This window comes from Drosophila serrata, unplaced genomic scaffold (assembly GCF_035046125.1).
Source record: "Drosophila serrata isolate PLE 108 unplaced genomic scaffold, ASM3504612v1 contig_30, whole genome shotgun sequence".
In the NCBI taxonomy this organism is placed as follows: Eukaryota; Metazoa; Arthropoda; class Insecta; order Diptera; family Drosophilidae; genus Drosophila; species Drosophila serrata.
In genome coordinates, this window is record NW_028256928.1 from 660,353 (window position 1) to 680,091 (window position 19,739).

Genomic DNA, 19,739 nt, shown 5'->3' on the forward strand with positions numbered 1-19,739 from the left:
CTGCGCCGGGATCTCCCGAGATCCCGAGATCCCCCAGAGATGTCTCTGTGTCTGTGTGTATCTGGAAAATCTTGTAATTTAATGCGACAATTTTGTGCGACGATCGCATCCAACGAGTTGCTTCCACTGGAAGTGACCGTGAAAGTGGCAAGGAAAAATGAACTCAAAAGCCCAACTCCTGGAAGTGGTAAGGAAAGATTCACTCAAAACTCCAATGAGTTGCTTCCAATGGAAGCGTCAATGGAAGTGGTAAGAAAAAAGTAATATGTTTTCAGTTTTAAATATGGTTTTTCTTTAATATTAATATGTATGTGTAATGTGTAATGTGGGGATGGATGTTCGCATATAAATACTCTTAATGCTCTTAGTGTCTAAACAAAAATGTATCGCTCTGCTCGCCATTTTCCCTGGCAAAATGTTCAACAATTGGTCAAAAAAGATGAAAAAATAAATAGGATTTCAAATTGAAACAAAAAAACGTGAATGTTTTGCTTGGGGGAAATACAAATATGACACTAAACGTAATACTCTTTGCATAAACAAGTACAAGTACATAATATATATATAACATATATGGTGTGTTTTGTGTGCGATACAATAGGATATAGTCATGTATGTAGGGTAATATGCAAGTGAACAGTATTTAATTTAAATAATATGATAATAAATAATTAATATATAATAGGCATATGGTAGGCTGCTCTCTACACACAAAAAAAACTACATAAATACAAAAGTTCGCATCGGATGTGTCCCGAGGATCTACAGCTTTCTCCTTCGCCGGCAGCTGGAAGTCTCCTCGCGGCCACGAACGCGCAGCCAGCGCGCTCCCCCAATCATGCCCAGAAGTTGGAGTCTCTGTTTTTTTTTTGTTTTTTTTTTTGGAGTTAAGGCAATGGGCTTTACGACGGGGCTCCTGGCTCCATTAGTACTGCCCGGTTGGATCCAGGCAATCCCTCTGTCGTCGCTTTTGGCGTGTGCTCTGCGAGTCGCGGGGTCGCCTGTAGGTTCCAGTGGGATCCAGCATTTTGTTTTCTTTTTTTTTTGTGTATTTTCCAAAAAGGGGGATTTTCCCAATTATTCAGAGTATAGATTTGTGACTCTTGGGGAGCGGCTTAGTAGGTGCCAGTGGGATCCAAATCGAGCGACATGTTGAGACGATTTTTGTGATTGTTTTGCTGATGAAGTGATCTCTGATCTCTGATGATCTTCTATTCCTCCTTCAGTACTGACCCGTGGGATCCAGATAGGCGGCCATAGTTTCAATGTTTGATTATTATTTATATTCTTAAAGATTCTTTTCTTTAGCTCTTTTTAGTACTGGCCAGTGGGATCCAAGTAGGCAGCCATTTCGAAGATTAACAAAATACTTGTATGACAATACACCGGGTTGACGAAGATATTCTCCTCTCCTTTTGTTTCAGTTTGAATCAACTTTATTATTGAACTTTATACTGGTTCTTCAACGCTGTTGTTGTAAGTTCTTTTATTATCACCACCAAGTTGTTGGGTTTTTTTTCTTTTTTTGTTGGTTGAGAGATTATACAGTCACGTTTGGGCTTTTGTTTAATTTTTATTTTTAAAAAGTCACTGACACTTAATGTTCAATTGAGGGATTTTGTGTGTGTTTTTGTACCGCGACGTGGAAATCGTTACGTGAAAATCGTTACTGCGAAAAACCTTAGGTCTGTTTACTCGCTTCAACTGACTGCTGTGTGGCTGTCTATATAGCTGGAACGTTGTCGATCTTATGATTTGATTTTCGTAAAGTCGTAAGCTTAAATGCCTGACGCCCGGCCGCAACGCCGGCGCTGGCAGCGCTGTTGGCATCGACCGAGCACCGAGAGCGAGAGCGTGGAAAGAGCACGACAGGCGGCAGGTGCGTTACTCTTTCCATCCAGATCTCACTCTCTTAGCTGGGTGAGAGCGAGTGCGAGAGATTTGTGGTTTTCATTCATGTGGTTACCTGGGCCAGGTAGAGCGGGAGCGAGAGTGCGCTCCGATCGACGCTTGCCTTTCTCTCGCCGTCTCTCTTTCTCTTTGGTACAGAGGTACACCCACCTGGGTTTCATTCACGAAACAGCTGTTCCGCCTCGAACTGCGACACGATCGAGTGCCCTCGTTATGCTCTTGTCCAGGTGTGTGTGAGTGTGTGTGTGTGTGTCTTTTTCCATCTGAGTGTGTGTGAGTGAGCATCGCAGGCTCTTCAGGTAAACGCTATCCTTGCTGCTCCGCTATTGGTGCTCCTTCTCCACCTCCTCCATCAGCGAACGAAGATTTCCGTGAAGAAGACTCCACCTTCTTTTTTTTACTAATTAAGATCCATAGCTCTTGGCTAAGAGTTTTGGTAGGATTTGATTTAGTCCTGAACCAAGTACACTGAGGAAAGTTTATGGGTATTTCCCAGTGATTTGATTTCCTCAATAGCTAATTAAGATCCATAGCTCTTGGCTAAGAGCTTCGGTCGGATATGATTTAGTTCTGAACCAAGTATACCCCAGTGATTTGATTTCCATTAAAATCACGTTAAAATGAAATTAATATGAAATCCTATGTATTATCTTTAAACAAGAATGGAAAATAACTTCGGAAAGTTACATTTTCTTTATCCTTGCTTATAGGATCAATCATATCTTATAAATAACAATTGATATCTATCGATGTTTTTATAAGAAATTTTTTCATTAAATCAAAATTTAAAAAACTCATAACTAAGCCAAAAAAGCATTCCTATGTTAGTTTTTATAAGGTTCACAAAACTGCATACTCAATTCAAAATTTTTAAAAATTCAAATTTTCTGCAATATTTTTTCCCCAAAATTTAACGATGTAACCCCTTATAAAATTTCAAAAAAATTTGGTAAATTTTATTTTTCTAGCGAAAATACCAAGATCGATTCAGTTTATCATGCTGATCAAGAATATATATGATTTTTGGGATCGGAAATGACTCTTTCACTGCTTTTTAAATCTCCGACTAAAATTATAATACCCAGCAAGGGTATTAGTTTCAGGATTTCGATTCCATTTTTGAAGAAACTTATCTAAAACTTTCAGTTAACTTGACAATTATTTTCTTATAAATATACTATTATCATTTTTATCACAAGAATCGGCACACATATTATTTCTACAGGCTATAAATATCTTTGAATAATACCATCTGTATATTTTCTTTTATAAACTTTAAAGAAATTCTTGTACCTTAATCGGACACCTATATAATATAGTTAAAGCCGTGTAAATATTATATGAACCTAAAACTTTTACAATCTTCTTAAAATGCTGTAAAATCTTTTTCCCGAATATCTCTAAGATCTAAGATATAACTCCATGAACTTGTCGATTTCTATATTAATGAGCAGTCAACAGAATTCTTTAAGCAATTACTAATCCTTTTTCTTATTTCTTCAGACCCTTTCAGGCACCTTCCGTTTTCCTCCAAGTGCAATTCGTTCAAATATAGATATTGGCCAAAGGATCTCCTACTGTCGCCAGTGGTCAAACAGAGACATTGAGCATCCTTGCCAAAATGCTAATATCCTTATGTGGCATAAGTCCCAAATTAATGGTCTTTGAGCCAGCGTCGGCGCGACGGTCACTGCCCACTTTACGTGACAATTTGTGGTAGCTAAGCCGGGCCAGCTCAAAGGGCTTAAGCCGCAACTGCCGACTCATAAAAAGGATAAACGCTCAAGATGAGTCAGCAGGCCGGCCCACCGTTTGCGACGGGTGCTTCCGCGAAATGCGACACCGGAGGCAGGTCCACTCCACAAAAGGCACAAAGAACCAACAGAGGAAAAATATGAAGTGAAAGAAAAGAAACTGCACACCAGAAGTGTTGCCGAATTAGTCGATTTTCGCATCTTTTTAACCCAAAAAAAAAAAATATATCAGCTTGTTTCCAAGTCAGCTGTTGAGGGCAAGCAGAAGGCACATTACAAGATGTGTCATCTGTCGCACAATAGGAAATATAAATCCTTTCGTTTTATTACAACGACGTAAAAAACTCCAAAATATGAGAGAGAGAAAAGGAGTGCCGAAGGACTTCCGGCATGGAAATAATATTCAGCGGCTGCCTGGCACGAGCGGGGATAACAAACCCTTTTTGGCACGGGTTATGAGCCTGGAGGATGGGGATGGGACACATCTTGAGAGGTGATCCCTTGGCCCTTGTAAGATGATCGCCATAGCCTTGGTAAGGCAATGAAACCTTCAAGGATAAGGACTTTCAAAAACGTAGAACAACAATTCCTTAACCATTAATTTGGCCTTTAAGTAAAAGAGGCAAACCAAGTCACAAACTAACCATAAATATTTAAATACGGAAAACAGCCAAAGGCGTCCATTAACCTTATGTTATCCAAGTCTTTCGCCGGTTCCGTTAAGCAAAGTTGATTTACCTGGCGTGGGATCCCCACGGAAATTTACCTTTTTACTGAGTGCCGCTGCCCCGGATGCACATCATCCTCGCTGCATTTTGGCGCTTCCGCTTTTGGGTTTTCACTTTCCAAACAGTTTTTCCCTATTTTTTTATTAACGAATTCGTTATGCATCGTTTGAGTTTTTCGTTTTCGTTTTCCTTTCCGTTTTGCACCTTTTGTTTTACTTTTTCTTTTCAAAGTGCCACGTGCCACATCCAACATTTGTTGGCACAACTGTCAGTCAGTCGGTGAGTTTTCCCCCTCGATCCACGATCCATCTCTCATCAGTCACTTTCCCTGCCGCATTTGCCTTGTAATTCGATCGATTTTGGGAGCCAGGACGGCTGTTTTACTTATGCAATGTTTGCCGAGTTCCCAAACCCCAAGGAAAACCTTCAAATGGTCTTGGAAAATTTATTTTAAAAAATTTGGGTCAATGTTCCCCCCAAGTTGTTTATTTCGGTTTTTTTTTCTTTTGCACATTTAACAGTATTTTTCCGCTGACTTTTCTTTGCTCTTGGACTTGCCCATGCAATGCTGCAGTTTTTGCTTTATTTGTATTTATTTTCTTTTTTTCATAATTTGCAATTGCAATGTCAGAAACTTGTTATTGTTTCTGCCACTGGCGTTGTTGTGTTGCAGCCGCGTTGACAGTTTGAGCATTCGTGCTTTTTGGCTTTAACTGGCTTTGCCTGTTGGCCTATGATAAATGGTAGTAACTGGCCAATCCACTTAATTGGCTCCTATCGCTTGACACTTTTAATTAGCTGAGAAAGAGAGTGGCCAAATCAAACTGTAGGCAATGAGTTTAGTTGACCCGGATTTATGCTGGTTTCTTCAATTTGCAGATACATTTTCTGATATTCAAGGCATCTGTAATCTATCCATCTAAGAATCACCTTCGATCATTCGAGAATCCTGGCCTGGGGCAATGACTCTCCAAGATCGTTGTGATCCACGTGCTCGTTGGCGATACTGTCGATACTCCAGTATAAATTACTTAGTGAACTTTTACTCCAGATTTGGTCAACGAATTAAATCAAGTAAACGTGACTGTGATGGAACTTTTCCTCGATTTCCACACACAGCCACCGAAATGCCACCCCCAACGAGTGCGCCGCAGGTCCCAGTACCCCGCGCCATTTCGTTTGTTAAATCTCTGAGGAAATTGAATATGCTAAATTGATTCGATTCGATTCGATCGGTTCATAACACAAACGCACTGACGCACAGTGACGACAAATGCAAATTTTCTTTGCTGTTTGCCACTCTTTGGCCAACGGCAGTTGCCGAAACTCAATGAAAGAACCCCACCAAGGGGGCCAGGATATTAGGTAAGTCGAAGTGAGCCGAAAGGAAGGGGTCGTTCTCCGTTAATGACACCGATCTGGGATGAAGAGATCCGTAGTGGGTGGTGGATGCATAAGAATCTACATATGGTTGTGTGACAGTTGATCATTATCCAGCGGTCAAAGGGTCATTGGCCTGCAGATATGGGTATCTTGCAGATACTCCTTGGATGCCACACCGCTCCGCTTGCTGCTCGGTGGCACGTAAGCCATGTGTTCGTCGAAGCTTACGCAAAATTATTTATGAAAACACAGAGCACCCGGCAAGCGAGAATAACAACATAACATACATAGCCGAAAGTCGAGATACTCTTTTAGATTTTTACTAATCCACAGTGATTACTATCTATAAGAATCTTTTATTTATTCAGTAACTTCCTGCAACTTCATTGGTTTACTTTTAAATATCCCACACCAGCTGCATCCCTTGTTTACCATTCCCAATATGCTTTTTCTACTCTTTCAAAGTGTAAAGACAAGATCTGCCTTTGATTCTCAGCTATCAATCAACGAAGCAGTCGCTATGGAAATCATCGAACAGAGTTCTGTAGAAATTCCGCATCGATTTGCATATGTGACAATTGTGATTGTAATTATCAGGCACTTGCAGTGAGTGAGATACTCGAATGTATCTTTGTATCTCTCTACCCTCTCGCGGCATCTGGAGAGTGCGTGCCTGTATCTTATGCATGCCAACTATGAACCTTGCACAGTCGCTCTTATTACAGCTTTGTTATTGATTTCATAATTTATCAGCAGTGCCTGTCAATGGCCATTAGATTAATGCACCAGAGTCGCCTGCGTAACAAAGGCACCGCATTCTGCTGAATGGGCCAAAGTCGAAGGCGGGAAGGATGCGGCCAGTAGGAAAACACCAACAACAACAACAAAATGACAAATCAATCTGTTGGCAATCAAAATGTACTTCCCCTCCCCATGACATAGCCGCGATTTTCACCCAATAAGGAAGCAAAGCAAAGCAGTCCATGCAACAACTGGCGGCAACGTCGAACAGAAACAACAACAAACGACCACCAGAAACTGCAGTCAAGCAAAACATAAAATGAGCAGCAGAGCAGCCACATACACTGAGCGAAAATCATAAATCAAAACACTTGAACACATCTGAGAGCAATTGGGAGTAATCTAACCACAGTAAATGGTGATTGATCAAATGCAAATGTATCTTTTTCTGGCACACAACTTGAAGAAATAATAAATAATACATTACCAATGAGTTACAGAATTGTATTTATATATATAGTGTAGAAATAACATCCACAACATTTATATAATAAATTAGATTTGCAGAAAAGAATAGTTATGAAATGGTAGTCAATATTTGTTTACAAAAAAAAAGTCTGAATAGCATTAAATATATGTTTCTTTAAGGGAAAATTGTTTAAACACGTCCAAAGATTATTATACAATCTTGTGACTTTTTCTTTAGTGCATCCGAAGGCACTATAAATCTGCTGTACCTCGCAAGAGACCGGAGGCTTTTGGTCTCCAGCCATCTAGCCAGCAGTCAAGCAACCAACCAGCTAGCTCTTTTGGCCCGAACAAGAGACCAGAGACCAGAGACTAGAGACCAGACCAGTTGCTCCGGCTGCTACTACTTGGAATGGCCTAGGAGGCTGCCCCAGAGGCAGGGGGCCAGAGGTGCTGGTGCTGCCTGGGGAGTATAAATAACCTCAGCTAAGTTCACTGGGGCGAGGTTGAATGAACTCGCTGCAGAGAAATGTGATTTGCCGCTCTGCCATTCGACGACTGCAACTTGTTTTGTTTTGTGGCTGCCAGCCAGTCCGGATATATCAATAAGTGGCCTTTTGCCTATGGCTTGAGCCGCGATTGCAGTCTCAATTTCACTCAATTAAACCTTGTGCTTGGCGAGCGGGAGCATAAGCTCACAATTCGCAACAGTAACATCAGCAGCGGCACCGGCTTTGGCTGCAGACGACAGATACAATTAACTTATCGCGAAAAAGTTTCCGGAAACTGGCTGACTGCCCACACAATCGCCTGCCATGGAAGGGGAACTCCGGAGTCCGGATGACTGGGGCCCGCGGAGGGGGGAGGGGGGAGGGAAATCCGAGAGTGGCGAGTACTGTCGAGTACCGGGAAAGCGAATGCAATAAAATACTCATATCACAGACGCTCGCGGCTCGCGTTTAATATGTTTGTTGACATCCAATTAGGGCGATTTCCTTCCTCATTAAGAAACGCAGTAGAAACGGATGATTATGAAAAAGGGTTCGACTTGGAAGTGCCTCAGATTTTTAGGAAAATTATAGAAGAGTAAAGGATTGAACACAAACAGAATAGTTAAAATAATATAAATTATAGTGTCTATATAATTTTAAAATGTTTCCAAAAAAAAGGCTAAGATCCTGGCAAAGATTCTAGCTTAAAGTTAGTACAAGTGAATTTAAGGTTTTTCTTTTCTTCTTTTTTTTATCAGTATCCTTGGCTGATTCCAAGTTTTCTATAAGATTTATTCAGTTGAGAGGAATAAATGTATAAATATATATTAGAAATAAGATCAAAGATACATATGGGTTTATGAATTTAAAGAAAACTCTAAGGAATATACACAGAAAGTTTTGATATTTATAAAAGCGTTACAGCTTTTACTTAAATATTTAATCTCTATCTCAATTTTTATGTTAGATTCTTAAAAATTTTAAATAAATAAATAGTAAGAATATGTTGAAGCTTTCCAAATGATCCTCAAGCCTTATATACCCCCAACATACCCAATTGATAACACATAGACAAGGAGAGGGTCTGTGAGCTGGAACGTAGACGCTGATGCTCTGAAATTTAACTCAAGCGTCAAAAAATTATAGCAAACATGAACGAGATATAGTCACACACACAACGCACACACTCATGCACCTCCCCAAGTCACACAGATACTTCCAAAAGCAGCCCCACACAAACAATTAGATCTGCTGTGGACATAGTTAGCGATGCATTTTCATAGACATGGACATGGACATGGACACGAGCTCATCAGCCCATCAGGCCATCATCGAGGGCCACCGCCTCGCCACCATGGGTACAAGTACAAGTACGAGTACTCGTATCTGGTGGACACTTAGGCACTCTCACACACAGATACAGATACAGATACAGAGGGGCTCACGCACACAGAGCCGCAATTAGAGCTGTATGCTCTGCACGCTTAAAGTACAATAAACCCAGATTGCAACACTCTTGCCCGGTGATAGTTGTCGTGTCGTGGGGTTTTTGAACTTGCTCCGCGTCCCCTTGTTGCCCCACCAACAAGCTGCCGCGTTCTTCCTCTGAGGACGGGTATCTAGCTGGGTTTTTTATGACGCCGGCGCCGGTTTATGGCAAACATTTAGCGGAACGTTTAGCAGCCAAATGGCTTTATTATTGGATGCTGCCATGGCGAAGCTAACGAAAGTGAAAGCTCCCCCCCACCCAGCATTGGGCTCCAACGATTTGGGCCATCACCACCATCTAGTTGGACTTGGGCGGGATTCATGAAATATATAGTGCAATTCCTGGACACTTACAATATATATAATACAAAGGTAAGCAACTAAAAGAGTAAAGTTTTTGATTATATGTAAGTTATTACATTGCAGTATCAGTTACCTTTACTTTTTCAATTATTTTCTGTTATTTTAAATTAATTTCAGTACTATAAATCTAACCGAAAAGGAAAATAACTTCGAGAAGCCAAACTTTATATATTTATGCAGTTTGCAATCCAATTATATGATTAAAACAGAAATCGTTCATAACTAAGTTAAAATTCTCATCTGTATTTTTATATGGAAATATGTTCTACAAATCAAAGTTTTAGGAATATCATAATTAAGTCAAGAAAGCATTAATTTTAATTCGGAAAGCATTCCTATGTTAGTTTTTATTTGCCTTAATAAATCTGCATACTCAATTTAAAGTTTAAAAAAGTTTACCATTTTTTTGAAATTTTGTTTTGACATTTTTAACGACATTTCCCTTATAAAATTTGGAAAATGTTGAAAAAATTAAATTTTGGCCGGACATATCTAGATCGACTCGACTGTTGATGCTGATCAAGAATATATATGATTTATAGGGATGGGAAATGACTTCTTCACTCTGTAACAAGCTTGTGACTAAAACTATAATACCCTGCAAGTAATATGCATAAAAATTAAGAAAGAGGTAAAACATCATTCATACTTTTCATGACTTGAGCCATCAGCTGTTTTTACATAAAATACTGTGAACATGCATATATTTATATGCTTACTTCTTTTTCAGATAAGCCCTGTATTATAAAATAAAATATAATCTTTTCTAATCCTTCCTAAAATAATGTTATTCTGACAATAAAAATCTCGCATAATCCGCTTATCCTATTGTTTATTAAACCATTTAATAAACAAATACCGAATATCAATCAGTTCGAGCTCTTCCAATAAGGTTATATGTATCAGTTATTTCAAGTAAATAATATCCTATTGCCTGATTTGACCTTCAAAGTTCGATTGCCCCCACTCCCTAGATGGCCACTTTAGGAGCCCAGCATAACAATCAGTGTCCATGAGCACGTTGCTCCTGCTCCTGCTCCTGCTCCTGCTCCTGCTCCTGCTCCTGATACATAAGAGGACATTTTGGGCTTAGGACCCTCCGTTGGGGTAATCCAGAGGAACGGCTCATGTACAAAAGCACATAATGCCATTTACAAGTGAGAGATAGAGAGCTCAGCTGGCTCCGTTACATGGCATGAATAACAAATCTAAACATATGTACTACACATAAATATGTGTACCCCTGCGCCGAAAGCAGGATAAAAACGAAAAAAAACAACCCAGAAAAATACAATTGGGGTGGAGAGTGCCAAGTGGCGAGCGGGGCCTGTACAGGGTGTACACACAACCCCGACAGACAGACAGACAGACGGACTGAGAGACAAGAAGGAGAGACAATGTGGAGCGGCACGGGGCAATGTGCCGACATGGGGCTGTGCCTCGGTTGCTCCCCTCCTCGGTGATGATGGCTGCTACCCTGTGGAACCCTGAACCCCAGAACCCCTGAACCCCTGAGTGCCCACCCATTCCCACTCCTCCCCTCAATGGCAGCGGCACTTGCGCTTGTATCCTGCGAACCTATTCGCATTTCATATACTTACATCACTGCACTGGTATTTGTGGCGACCCCCTGGCAAGTGGCACGTGTGTGGGTGCCACAAGGGGGTGGTTCCGGGGGGGGGGCTTAACGGGAACTCCCCATCTGGTGGCACAAAGAATTGCATTTAAATACATTAAATTGTGTAAATAATATGCTACACATGTTGCCAGTTGCCAGTTGCCAGTTCATTAAGTACATGGCACAGATATACATGCCTAGGCACATGTATCTGCCAGATACAGGGAAACTCACACAAACAACAACACGACGGAGGGCATTGGTATCCGTATCCGTATCCACAGGATTGGCTTACACACACACACACATGGGGCATGGCTTTATGTGTATGCTTACTTGACCAGCAATTTATTTATGACATTTTATCAATTTTATTTTCACTCCTCTCTCTTCCATGACCTGCGTGTATTTGTATTTATTTTTGCTTTTCGAATTCCCAAACATTTCCCACATTTCCCATATTCCCCCCCCCAATTGTCATTTGCCAACTGGGACTTGCTGCTCGCCTGTTGGCGTATCCTTTAAATGCAACTTGTGCGGCCCTCGTCCGTCGGTTGTATTGCCATGACAACCACTTGAAGCTCCCTTTTGATCCTCTTAAACTAAGTAAATGTCGGGAGCGGTGACTTGAGCATGCTCAGCGTGACGACATCAAAGCGTCTCCTGAGTGAGTCCATAATCTTCAAAGCTCCAGAAATTCATTTGAAACAGGCTGTCAGCGGTCAGGAGAAGGACACTGGAATGCTGCTCCCCCGGCATATGTATATTTGTCACGTTCTTTTTTTCCTTTCCGTTTTCATTATTTTTCTTTCTTTTTTTTATTGTAATATTATTTACCGTACGGCTAAGCGCTCTCAATGGTCAGGTCACGAGAAATGCACTTGGAAAAGTTTTTAAGTTTTATAATAATAGAAAACAATTTGGAGGAAAAGTTGAATGAAGATCTGCTTCATATTCTTATTGAGAATATTTTAAACATTAAATCCAGGAATTGTTTCAGTTCTTAGTAATAAATAATTATTATAATTATATTAAGTTATTAAAATATTTTCATAGTTTATATTATTTATCATAGATTCCTGCTAGAGGTTTTCTTCGAGTGCACTACGTATGTACTGCGCCACCTCCTCAACGACTGAGATTTTTGAATGGGGGTGGGTTGTGGGTGGTGTCTGGCAGGTGGTGGTTTTGTGGGTGCCGGGTGCCTGGTGTTATGTGTCATGCGCATTGCTCTGGCATAGCTGAAGGAGAAGCATCTAACTGAGCTAATGCATACCAACGCCTGCTGTGACTTTCTCGACGCCTGATAGCTTCTAATATTGAAATTCTCGCTTAGAAATTTCTAACGCCAACGCAACCCTAGGCATTGTTGTGCCCTTGCCACCCCCACACAAAAAGGTATTAGAATTTGTTACCTTTTTTTTCAATTGGCCTTTATTTTTTTTTTTTTAAAGCGTACTTTTTCATCTCACCTGAGGGCGGTGACAAACAGACAGTTTGCTTCATTTTCTGGTTGCCTGTTGCGGCCAGGTAAATTATGCAATCTTTGGCAACGACAAACGGCGACAGGTGCGCGACAGGAGCCAATCTGACTCCTGCGGCAGGAGTTGGCGCTCATAATAATGGATTTTTTCGTATATTCCAACAAGGCGAACAGCAAAGCCCATTGGGCCCTTAGATAAAACTACACACAACCCCATCATACACACATGAGTGTGTGTGTGTGTGGCGACTACTGTTATAACTAAAACTACGAAACTATAGTGTTTCAAAACTAACAGTATTACCATACCAGGTTATCAGGCCATCAGTATTTCCAGCAGGACAACCAACTATCTCAGTTGGTCTTTTACTACCGGATAATAGTTGCTCTCTCTCTCCCCAGCTCTATGCTCGTGTGTGTGTGAAAAGCGAAAGTGTCCTGCGCTCTTGGCATTCGAAAACTACACATGTGAGGCGTCTAAGCAAAGCCAAGAAGTTGCCCAAACCCCTGTCGCAAACAAGAAATCTAAGCAGCTCCATGAATTTATTTTATTTATTTTTTTTCCCACCTCCACCCGCACGTGGCACAGTCGAGCGTGTAAACTACCCCGAAAGCAGAAAAAGTTAAGGGTCGCAAATCGGTAGTCACAGTAAGTGAAAGTAACCCTCGCCGATGTCAAGAGTCGGGCGTTGAGAACTGGGCGATAGGTGGACACAAATGCTATAGCTATATATATATATATATATATATAAATATAAATATATGCGGGAAAAGTCCGAGGAATTTTTGGAGCCGGCAGAGGAATACCGTCATTAGGCCAGCAGATGGTAGTAAAAGCGTCGGCATCGCATTCCAATCCGATGACGTTGTTGTTCCCCCCAAAAAAAAATGTAATGAAATGTGTGACACAGTACCGAAAATATTCCACAGTCTCTCTGCCGAAACAAGAATACATTTCGAAATGTTTTGTAAACACATTGCTTTTGGTTGGAGTTGTTGTCGTTGCTTTTGGAGCCCATGGCCAAGGCCCCATGGCAACATTAGCCAAGGCGACAGTTCAGGACGCCTGAATGACAGGCGAACAGGAGCAAGGATATGGAGCTGCATTGCCGCATAACATAATGCTGCCAGCGAAAGTGGCGGAAGTGAGCTTAGGAATTCACTTCCGGTTCGACAGCCCTGATAGCCTGGTAAATGAAAATGCATCAGTTCCGCATGTGTGGCAGCTTTTCGGCATCGCATCCCCAATATCCGTTGTATACATATAGATATATATATATGGTCGAACATTCCGTTCGACGGGCGTGGCCGGGTCAGCTATTGATCCGTTGCATGTGTGGCACAAGGCGGCCAGGAAGCGGCAGGAGCTGGCGATTCGCCCGCGGGAAATCTATCCAGAAATATCCCGGAATGTTGGCGCATACGCAAATCGCGTATACGCAGCGTGAGTCAGCGTTTTAAATGCCACACAAAAATGTTCAAAATGGCGCCCGCTTCTTAAAGTGCCAACTTGTGGCTTTATGCGAACAGGTGCCCAGCTGGGAGCAACAGCACCGCAGCACTTAAATATTATGGCCGCATGGCATGTGTGTATATTATATAAGTCCACCCCCCCCCCTCCCCACAACAGCCCAAGCATTCTTCTCTGGCATCCGGAGACTTTTCAATAAACTTGAGACCGTAAAAAAGGGGCCCTGCAAAGTAGGCAACACATTGTGCGATGCCACCTACCCCAAAAAAAGAAAAGAAAAATGTATTTCGAGTTGCAACCACTCTGAGCTTATCTCACACTCGTGTGCTGTGAGTGGGTGCGTGTGTGTTTGTGGCAACTTTGAGTGGCTTTAAAAAAATATTTTCGAGCTGAAACGAGCAGGCTAGCATGGCCAAAGACATGTGTTTCTAGATAAAAAAAATATGCATAACAGCGGTAACACAAAAAGGAAATCGAAGAGAGCCGAAAAAAATGCCTGTCGTTGACTTTTATGGGCATTTAGCACGTCATTAAAACGTCAAGTCATCAATCTTCTGGCCCATTCGAACAGGCTCGCAGCCGGGCCAAGAACTCCGTTCCCGGGCAGAGCCCCCAAGGCAATATTTGTTCTCTTTTTTTTTGGCCAAAAAGGAAGCCCGCGAGGGCGGCCATTAGAAAATTTCCATTTTCGTCACACGTTGTCAGGCCAACAGGAGGCTCGGATAGATACATGGCGGCATGGCATGGCTCCCCCAAAAGATTTTGCCGCATTCCAATCTCCATCTGAAGTTCCTCGACGCCTGCTAGCCAGATATTTCTCATAGAAATGTTAGAAAAAGAAAATGCAGCCGGGCAGCATAGCAGCGTGCTTAGAAGCGGTATTAGAAGCTATGCTCTTGGATCTCTCTCGCTCTCGCCGCCACTGCTGGGGGTAATAAATCTGGCATTTTAATGCGAAAACAGTCAACTTGTCGGCGTCGATGGGCAACAGGAGAGCAGGGAGCAAGGATAGGTGATTCTAATTCCTGGCAGGACATGCGCACTGCGCAGTGTTTGCATTTTGAAGGGGGATTGGTTGCTTTGGTGGCACAACTCACACAACTACAACATCTTTGGAGCAAAAGTTATGAATGCCAGTGGCAGTAATGTCAGAAAGAGCTCTCTCTCTTATTTTTTATACCTACTTTTCACTCACTCACTCACTCCCACTAACGCCCCCGACTTACTGGCCAACTTTGGTTGCCTATTACCCTTACGATAATGATAAGAAATTTTTATGTCCCTGTCACGTGGGGGAAGCGTCTGCATATATTATCAATGCACAGCGTTGCGTGACAAAACTTGGCGCCTAAATCGACTTTTGCGTGGGCGTTACATTCCGTTGGAGAAAAAGAAATATTGTAGATTCTGTTAGCGGGCCAACAGCATTGGCCAGCAGGTGGATACATTCCAAGGCAGGACTTTCCTTCAGCCCCCCCAAAATCAAGGACTCCCAGTCTGCGCAAACGCCGAGAGAGGTCACAGAAGGAGAAAGTGATGGGAGTGTAGAATGGAGCAGGATTCTCGCTGCGCAGGGAGAAACAGTGGGATGTATGTCAAGGGAAAGAGTCTAAAAACATTTTCTTGATATGATTTTCCACGACATACAAATTATATAAAGTAAAGTATTCAATTTAACCTTTAAAATACCTATAATTCTATTTATATCCTTGATATTACAATAATTACCCCTTTTTAACACAAATTACAAGCTTTTAATAAGGGATTATTATATTTAACACTCTGCCCCACTGTGAAAACCACCCCCAAAAGGAGCTTTGTAGGGGTATTGGTGAGTACCTTTTGTAATACAAACTATGTACGTGTTGGCCACATGGTGTAAACCAATGCCAAAGGGGGTGGGCTCCAAAAACCCCTCCGCTCTGGCTGCGATTGCCTAAGGGATGATGGCAGAGTCCTCTGTAAATCAGCGTACATTGTTGCCTAGCTACCAAAACCTGTAAGCCTAGTAGCTTTTACAGGAATTTGTACTACAAATCTACCAAAAATTTACATGTCACCCCTTACGGCAGTTAGTCGCTGTGCTTAGCTCGCAACCCTTACAGACGCCATGTAATAATATGGTATGATACCGGATGGGGATGGGGTCTGAGCTCACAAGACGCCTTCAACGCTTTCAGAACGCTGGGGCCCTGATACAAGTTTGCATATTTCTAAATTCTAAGCGCATCTGCTTGAGGGATCCGGCATCGTCGGACGCTTCTGGAAACGAAACGAAAACGAGAGTACCAAGGAGCTCTCAATGGGAAGGACTAGCGTGTGTGTGTGTGTGGCATGTAAAAAAAGAGGAACAAAGACAGGAGCAGCAGGAGCAGCACATGATTTCCTCTGTGATAGGGAGGAAAACCTAAAAAAAAAACCTGAGACTGCGTCATAGACAATCCGCACCCCGACCGCAGACCCGAAAGGATCTTTTCACTTTTTTTTCATCCTATGTTCTCTTGTTTTCAACTCAATTTTTTTTGTGTATTTCGCGGCTGCCACACTTCCTGGCTGCTGCAACTTGAGGGTGCCTGTTTTCGTCTTTCACTTTCAATAAAAAAAAAAATAAATAACAATGAAATTATAGAAAAAAACCCGAGCCTCTCAGTTTTTTCTTTGGGTTTTTTTATATGCAAAAGACACCGAGGGTGCCATGTGGTGCGTGCCAGTTGCCATGGAGGAGCATTTGGTTTTTTATGCCAAACGGATATGCGATATTTCTGGGGCGTAGGCCGTAGCAATCTCTCCATTCGATTCCTTACCAATTCAACGCGAGTCAATGGCTTTTGTGGTCGGTCGCCTAGCACGCGTCCTCCACTTGGCAGCTGTTCCTGGACACCGCCTGAATGGTATACGATTCCCCGGCCCAGTAGTTCCTTTTGCATATAATTTGCAGCTGCCAGGAATCTATCATCACGCCCCCACAGCTTCTGCTGCTGCTCGGTTGGACTCAATCCGGTGTCCACTTGAAGGTGTTCCTACCTGGAGCGCACCTATTCGAATCCCTGCCTAATTGTTGTCAACGCATTCGTCACACTTTTGCTTTATCCCAGCCTAGAGGGTATCAGTCAACTGGACAATGGTCCAAGGTCCAAGGTCCAAGGTCCCACTACTGCCTCAGTAATGCGATTTGCATTTTCCCTTTTCACTTTTCACTTTTCCCTGGCCTTGTGCCATTTGGCCTGCTGCTTGATTGAGTCGTTGTGCCCATTATGCCAGCTTAATCTACACCTTTTATCCTGACCATCTTGCCATTCATTGTCTCGCTGGCCAGGTCAGCATTTGCTGCGCCGGCTTAGTTTAATTTTGCGAACATCCTTTTGATTGACAGTCACATGCCACTGGACAAGGACATATAGAAAATGTTGTATCAAGGACAAGGAAATATATATTGTAGGGGTCCTCTTAATAGCTGGGATAATTTTAAATGAGTTTTTAGTTGATTTTGAATATTCATATCCCCATATAAAAATGATTTTAAAGCAAGGTAATAAATATAGCAATAAAATAAAATATAATGTAGAGAAATTTTTAAAAGTTCAATATATAATAAAGTTCAAATAGAAATGGCAAATAGATGTTGATAAAAAATAATTATAATATATAATATGTATAATATTAAAAATAACTAAATCTGTCACTTACCGATCTTCTCATTTTTCTGTTTTCGTTCTTCTTCTTCTTCTTCTTTTTCTCATTGTTCTTGTTGAATTGTCTATTAATTTCCACATATCACAAATCACTCACGAAATTTAATGTCTTTCCTTCCTTTCCCTTTTTATAGCACGCAGAATTCAACACATTTTATGTATTAATTAATTTAAACACTTAAAAAAAATACAACAAAAAATATATATTTATTCACTTATTTTTCTTTTTAACACACATATTATTCTGCCAAATCACGAGATTTCTTCTCTTTCCTTCCTTTCCTTATTTTAATTAATTTTTTTAAACACTTAAAAAAAAAAGGAAAAAAACACTAACACATTGAAAAGGAAGGGAAATAACACACACAAAACACCAAACAAAAAACACCAATTATATCTGGCAGATTTCCTTTACATTGCACTTTATATTTACACTTGAAAAAAAAATAAAGAAACTAAAACACTTTAATTCTGCGTTGGCAATAAAATGGAAAGGAATGGAATGCAAAATTACGCACACGAAAAACACACCGATTTTCATTTCACTTTTCTATTCGCTTGTTTAATTCGCGCACTTTACAGTTATAGCTTTTAAAACTGTTACTTTAAAACAGTTACATACATCGCAAGAGAGCATTTTTGCTTTTACTTTTTGTGAGAGGTTCGGTGCCATTGCACTCAAACATATGCAAAGAACTCAACTCAAACGGCGGCGCTGCTGCTGCTGCTGCTGCTTCTGCTGACTTCGATTGCCGCGGGAGTCACAAGTTTTTTTTCGCGGCTTTAATTTGATCTTCACTTGCTAATTGTTTTAACAATGTATTATTTTTGATCACGCATTTGTTTATTTATTAAGTTCAATTCGTCGCTTGCACTTTCTATGATTTTTCACATTCCGCTTTGCCCCGCTCTCACTGTTCTAGTTGGAGTGAGAACCAGCGGTCATTTCACTTTTACATTAATTGTTTAAAATTTCACTTGTTTATAGCTTAATTTCATTGGTCCCGCATAAAACTCAATTAGTTTAGTTGATTTAATCGTTTTGTTCGTTTTATAAAACGTTATTTCGCACGTAAAAACATTTTTTTAGCAGCAGCCATTTAAATTTTCACTTTCGGCATTTGATCTTCTCCTCTCATTCTTTTCGCCGCTGGGTAACGGTTTGCACTCACATTGACACTAACACAATCAAATTGGAGGAAATGTATTGGCGGGTGCTGCTGCTGGCCGCGGGAGTCTCAATGTTTTTATTTCATTTTTACCAGCCTTAATTTCAATTTTCATTTATCAAATCCATTGTACATGTCTTTTTTATCACGTAGTTATTAATTTATTCACTTTGGCACTTGCTTAATTCCATTTTCCCGCCGATTTGGTCAAATTGCGCGGAGACGCAGCACATACATACACACATACATATGTGCATGGACGTTTTTTCAGTCTAATGTTGAAAAATTCATGTTTTCCATGGTTATTTCACCGTCCCCATATAAAGGGCACTTAGTTTTATTGAATTAATTGCTTTGTAGGTATTATCAGCCGATTTTCTGGGCGATATACGTTTTTTTAGCAGCAGCACGACGTAACTTTGCACTTTTGCGACTTTGTTTTCCTCCTCCTTCTTTTCAAATGCAAATCGTTTGACATGGCAATGATGGCTTTTCTGGAGTGATAGAGCGGAGAGCTTGAGTGAAGAGGCAGATCACAAGTGGTAAAGTGCAAATTCAGGTGGCTGCTGCTAAAAAATGTTTTAAGTGCGATAAAAACGTTAATTAATACCTACCAAACTATTAAATCAATAAAACTAACTATGTGTAATGCGGGAACACTGAAGTTAAGCATTAAACAAGTGAATTTATAAAGAATTGATGAAAAATGCAGAAAGCGCAGCTTCTCACTCCAACTGAAATGAGTGAGAGCGAGAAAGCGGCATGTGAAAAAATTGTGCAAGTACCGAAATAAACTCAATAAATAACCAAGTGCGTGATCATAAATAATACATTGTTAAAACAATAATCAAGTGCATATCAAGTTAAAGCCACTAAAACAGCGAACAAAAAACTTGAGACTCCCGCGGCAATCGAAGACCCCAGCAGCCGCCGTCATGTATGTATGGATGTGTGTATACCAAAAAGCAAATGCAAAACA

At 41.0% G+C, this 19,739-nt stretch overlaps 1 protein-coding gene across 1 annotated transcript; it reads right to left on the bottom strand.

Moving 5' to 3' along the window:
* Positions 1-781: 781 nt before the first annotated feature.
* tal-AA (tarsal-less AA) lies at positions 782-1,783 on the bottom strand. The gene has a single exon (XM_020943068.2). The coding sequence runs from the start codon at positions 1,025-1,027 to the stop codon at positions 926-928; it is 102 nt and encodes a 33-aa protein (XP_020798727.1). The 5' UTR covers positions 1,028-1,783; the 3' UTR covers positions 782-925.
* Positions 1,784-19,739: the final 17,956 nt, after the last annotated feature.